At 36.5% G+C, this 5,435-nt stretch overlaps 1 protein-coding gene across 2 annotated transcripts in view; it reads right to left on the reverse strand.

The window, feature by feature from the left end:
* The window catches only part of MED13 (mediator complex subunit 13), a 48,152-nt gene that overhangs the window by 31,502 nt on the left and 11,215 nt on the right, over positions 1 to 5,435 (reverse strand). For both annotated transcript variants that reach the window (XM_072417263.1, XM_072417254.1), the window contains exon 3: positions 3,376 to 3,544. In XM_072417263.1, coding sequence (XP_072273364.1) covers positions 3,376 to 3,544 — 169 coding nt within the window. The remainder of the gene's footprint in view (positions 1 to 3,375; positions 3,545 to 5,435) is intronic.

The raw sequence follows: 5,435 nt of genomic DNA on the forward strand, positions 1-5,435 counted from the left end.
TATATATATATATATATATATATATATATATATACACATATATATACATACACACACATACATATACACACACACACACATACATACATACATACATACATACACACAAACAAGACAGACAGACAGACGACAGTCAGACTTTAATGTTGATTGTCCCCGATCACATTTTCATATTTCCCTTGCTCTCTAGATATTTCTAGAAAAATTGGTTCTTATATAAAATATTTTCCTTTTAAAACCACATAATTCAGCATCAAAATGGAGAGAACGTAAAAGAGGATTATCTGCTTTCACATCTGAAGTTTATTGCAATAAGGCAATAAACTAGATAGCTAACATTTTAAAGCTGTGTTCTCTGCCAGTGCACAACTACACTTGATCATGTAAAACATTACTTATTACAGAGTCTAAAAAGAAGCCAACAGCTGCCAAAAGAGGCTGGAAAGCTACCAAGGACAAGAAAAACAAATAAGAGCCTTTATGTTCACAAGCTACAGTATATTCATTAAACTGTGCAAAGAATAAAATAGAATGCATAAATCAATTTAGGCTTAAAGAATGCCATTACATCTACTTTGTCTATACATACTGTAACGTTGGTGCAGAATAAAAAAAAAAAAAAAAAAAAAAAAAACACAAATAGATAGAGACCATCTCTTTGAAACAGTTACAACACTACTTTCAATTTATGTATATATAAGTGTGTGTATATATAAATATATACATACATACACACATATACACACACACCAACAGACTATTCTATTTAAAAATAACTGCTGTATTCTAGGCCTATATACAGGTTAGAAAATCAATTTGCCATGACTGAATGACTGAAGAGCTGTAGCTAATTGTTCACAAGTACTCCGGCACAAAAGAACAAACCATCAAACTAGAGGAAGAGAATATGTTGAAGCCAACCTGCCATTATTTTGTAGGCCCTGTTACTATGATACCATGTTATATTATTCCCATCATGCTCATTCTTGTCCTGCGCTTGTAATTTTCCCATTACATCAACCAAAACAAGATATTCCTCTAACAGGATTTACCTCTCTGAAGACACAAGAAAGTCAAGGACTTTTCAAGTAATTGGTCTAATGTTTGGCTGTATGTTCTAACCCATATATGAACAGCGCTGTATAATAGAGTTTTAATTTTTCTGATATACCAGAAAAGATATATGTTTCCCCGTTTTAAAGCACATGTCAAGGCAAAAAAGAAAAATGTACGCAGTCACTATATTCTGTTGTGGACTGACAACACCACCGGGCAGGACACAGAACAGAAGCTTTGAATATCTGACAAAATCTATACATTTTCTGCACTTATATATCATAGTGTAAATTTAGGTAATAGCTGACAAGTAATGTAAGAACAACTCTCAAAGAGTGTAATAGCAGCAAAGAAAGCTCTAATCTGCAAATAAATTTCTGAAGCAAAAACTTGTACTGATAAACATTTTTTGCCCATTCTGTTGACAAATGAAAGAAGAAATCTTAGTAGTTGCTATATTTACCAAAACACTTGTGTCTCCCAGTTCAATAAAGCTATTTGGCATAATACAAATTGCCCTGCAATAACATTGCCTGAAATGCTAATTTTGCTTTCAGCTTGTATTTTGTTATCTTTTCCTATCGACTACAACACACTGAAAATTTCTCATGGGTGCCCGCTCATCTGACTTCACAGTAGTTCAACATTTAGGCAACATAAGCTTTTACTGGACTAAAATGTAAGGTGAGATGATGGAACACAATTTTTGACCTATTGATCATTGGAAGTAGAGGATTGCTGCCACTGACTGGATTTTTCAATATGAACTCTGGGCTGATGTAAAAGACAAATTTGATTTTTAAATATTTCTATCAGGGTTCTCCCCAGGCCCCCCCCCCCCCTTTTAGCTGGGCGTACCACCCGGCACTTTTCAGCACCCACCCGGCTGTTTTTGGGTGGCTACTAAAGAGTTTGGTCACAATAAAGGGGCTGCCACCCACCTACAATTTCTTCCCACCCGGCTTAAAAAAATTTCTGGGTTGAGCACTGTCTATGATAATTATTACAGTACAAGTTCCCCAATTGTACTTTGTATCAGCCTTCTTCAGTCCCTGTACAGCAGTGCAAGGAATATGCTGATAGAAAGACATTGGAAATAGCAGTAAAGAATATAAAGATGAGCTGGTTAGGCTACGTTCATACTGACAGTGAGGTTACCACTTCCTTGTGCTAGGGAACTGCTGTGTCTCGGTAGTTGCTACATATAGCTTCTTACTGCAGCAGCTTCATGGACAATAAATAGGGGAAAATCTGTCAGTTTCACCATACTTGTATGAACATTTTTACCTCCCCAAAGTGTTGCTATAACAGACATACTGAGAGGATCAAAATGTATGCCTTAGGTGACTATTCATAGGCCACTTGCACAACATCGCTTTCCTACATTATTAAGATAGACATCTATATTATGGGCTAATAAATTGCCCAAGTACATAACCTGCACACCAGACTTCTCACAATTTACAAATCCTTACTGTCAAGCACAAAAAGTCATGAATGCACTCAATGTTTTAACAGAAACTTAATACACCAGATAGTTATGTGATCACAGCTTTCAGTTCCTGGTGTTTATCCCACACTGTCCTACTTACAGCATCCCCCACATCAGCATCACATGTAGTAAGTGAAATGTTGTCCAGTATTAGTTATAGAGAAGATCTTGAAACACATTTTGTCAAAATAACAAAAGCTGCCTGTGGATAATACTTTTAATATAAGAACATCAGAGTTTTCTTGCAAACCTTCAAAACCAATTTTCTTCTTAAAGCATCAGAGTGGTTTTACAGCTCTGATATATTTGATGATGATCCATGTGTAAAGAAGAAACTTGGTTCACAAAGCTTGCAAGAAATTCTGTCTAAAGTTAGGCTATGTTCAGACAGAATGGAAAAGATGAGATTCAGTAATTTAATCTACAGCAGTCATTTAATTGTACAGTGCTATAAGAATACGATTTATTAAAAAAAATAATAATTCTGTTACGAACTCCCCAGTCCAATGACAAATGAACAGATGCTGCAGTTAGCAGTTCATTACTACTTACTGCTGACAAATTTGCAAGCCCTGGTTCACCAGCACAGAGGTGCGATTGACCAAATAGCTGGCAAGGTACCAGCCACCGGGTGACGCATGGGAACACTTGTTCATGTCGCAGGTCTAAACCTAGCCTTATTAATTGGAAAAAAGCATTACCTTCAACATCCACATGCAGGCTACTTCTGCTCAAGAATGTAAACTAAAATAAAATAAGTCCCACAGTAAGACTGGGGACAGAGCATTCCTTGCACAGCAAAGACAAACATACCAAAAGTAACTCACCTTTTATTAACTGGTTTCTCATCTTTTTCATATGGCTTTACAAACCATTTCCCGATCCGCACAAAATTACGGTTATTTAAACATCTCTCCAGCAAATTGTGGATAGCCTTAAAAAGCAGAGTACGACAATCATAGGAAAGACCATTTTCCCAAATTCCATCCTCCTCCACTGTTGAAAGAAAAACAATATATATTTTTAATACAGTTATAGTGTAAAGATCATTAATGTTTTTTTTTTTTTTTTTTTTTTTTTTTTTAACAGTACACTAGATAAACACATTAAATGCGGAGACCCTGACAAATGAGGATTAGACTCCAAAAGCAATCATTACAACAGTAGAAATTTCCATAAAGAGTGACAGTTTAAAATTTAAGAGAAACTTATCCAAAAAGCCACTGCTAATGCCAGTTGCCTGAATGTCTAAAGCTTATCTTATAACCTGAATCAAAGTGTTCTCTACATTTTACTAAAACTTTAAATACATTTAAAGTATTAGAGAAGTCATGAAACGTAGTAACAGAAAATATGCCTACTAGATGAAACAGCAATGTTACACCTTTCTAAAATTATGTTTTTACATATTTCCATTGCTTTACTACACAAGCTGTGGCGAGAAAATGGTATGCAGACTAAATCTGCCATATGTGTAACCAATTCCCAATATAGCAAATGAAATGTATACACAGCCTGATAATCCTAGTGGGAGTGGCTGATTTACATAGCAATCATCTTCTATTTACAAATCAGATCCAACAGGAAAATGAAATACAACCAGTGTTCAACCCAGACATTTTTTTAAGCTGGGTGGGAAGAAATTGTAGACTGGTGGCAGCCACTGTATTGTGACCCAACTTTTCAGTAACCACCCAAAAACTTCAGGGTGATCACTGAAAAGTTCCGAGTGGTGATCCCTGCTAAAAGGGTCTGGGGATAACAGCGGCAACCTTCTCTCGACTAATAGTGAAGGTCTAGAGCAGGGGTGCCCAAATCGATCGCAAAGGCAACGCGAGTCGATCGCAGAGCCCTGCCTTACCCCTCCCTGCTGTTTACCAGCAACCCTGCTGTACGCCTATAGGGATGCTGGGGATGTTTTTCAGTGCGTTAGAAGGCTTGTGTATTATTGGGGAGTGGGGAGGGAGGCAGAGAGGGCTGGAGGGCAGTCTGAGGTGAGCAGTGCAGTTAAGGCTCAGTGTCAGGGTTCAATTACCGAGATACCTTTGCACAGATCAGCAGTTCTTTCCTTGTGCAGCACATCATTCTCCTATGACAGGTGAACTGTAGCTTTCCTGTCACTATGATCTTGTAGTGCAATGTTATATAAATAAAATGTATTTAAAGTAGCTAGCAAGCCAAAAAAAAGGGACACCCTTAGTCTAGAGGAACAAAGTATCAAAACCCAAAATGAACATTCATTATTTTTAAATTAATTTTCATTTATTCATTCTAAAATAGGGATGTTGTCAATATCACATTTCCTGTCCTAGAGTGACAGTATTTCAGTTTTTTTTTTTTTTTTTTTTTTTTTTAATATAGAGTGGAGAAGCATTCCCCTCAATTACATAAAATTACCCCAGCTCAATACCATGGGAGTGGAGGGTATTCTATAGTCCATGGAGATATTGGAACAATGACTACTCATAGTTACCAGAGGCAAAGAAAACCAGGTTCCCATTAGTTCTGGCAATAGCCATTCATTTGTACATATTGAATAGATGAAAAATGTATTTCTGAAAGTTATATTTTAAAAGAGCAAAATGATGCAACTACGTTCATTGTCAAGGTTTACATCGATGAACTGCACATGCACAGCAGAGAAGCAAGTCAGGCTTATATCCAGGGTAAATCTGGCTGCTTCTCATTCAGCAAGAGATTTCCCATCTTTTTTTTCCAATCCTGGTAAACCAGATGTATTAGATCTAAAAGTATATCTGCAAAATGTTTCATTCAAAATGAGCACCAATAAAAGAACTGGACAGTGTGGGTGAGTTTTACACTGGAACAGTGCTGCTTGTACACAAGGTAAATGGTGATTTAGGAATTATATATATATATATATATA

This window comes from Pyxicephalus adspersus, chromosome 1 (genome assembly GCF_032062135.1).
Source record: "Pyxicephalus adspersus chromosome 1, UCB_Pads_2.0, whole genome shotgun sequence".
Classification (NCBI taxonomy): domain Eukaryota; kingdom Metazoa; phylum Chordata; class Amphibia; order Anura; family Pyxicephalidae; genus Pyxicephalus; species Pyxicephalus adspersus.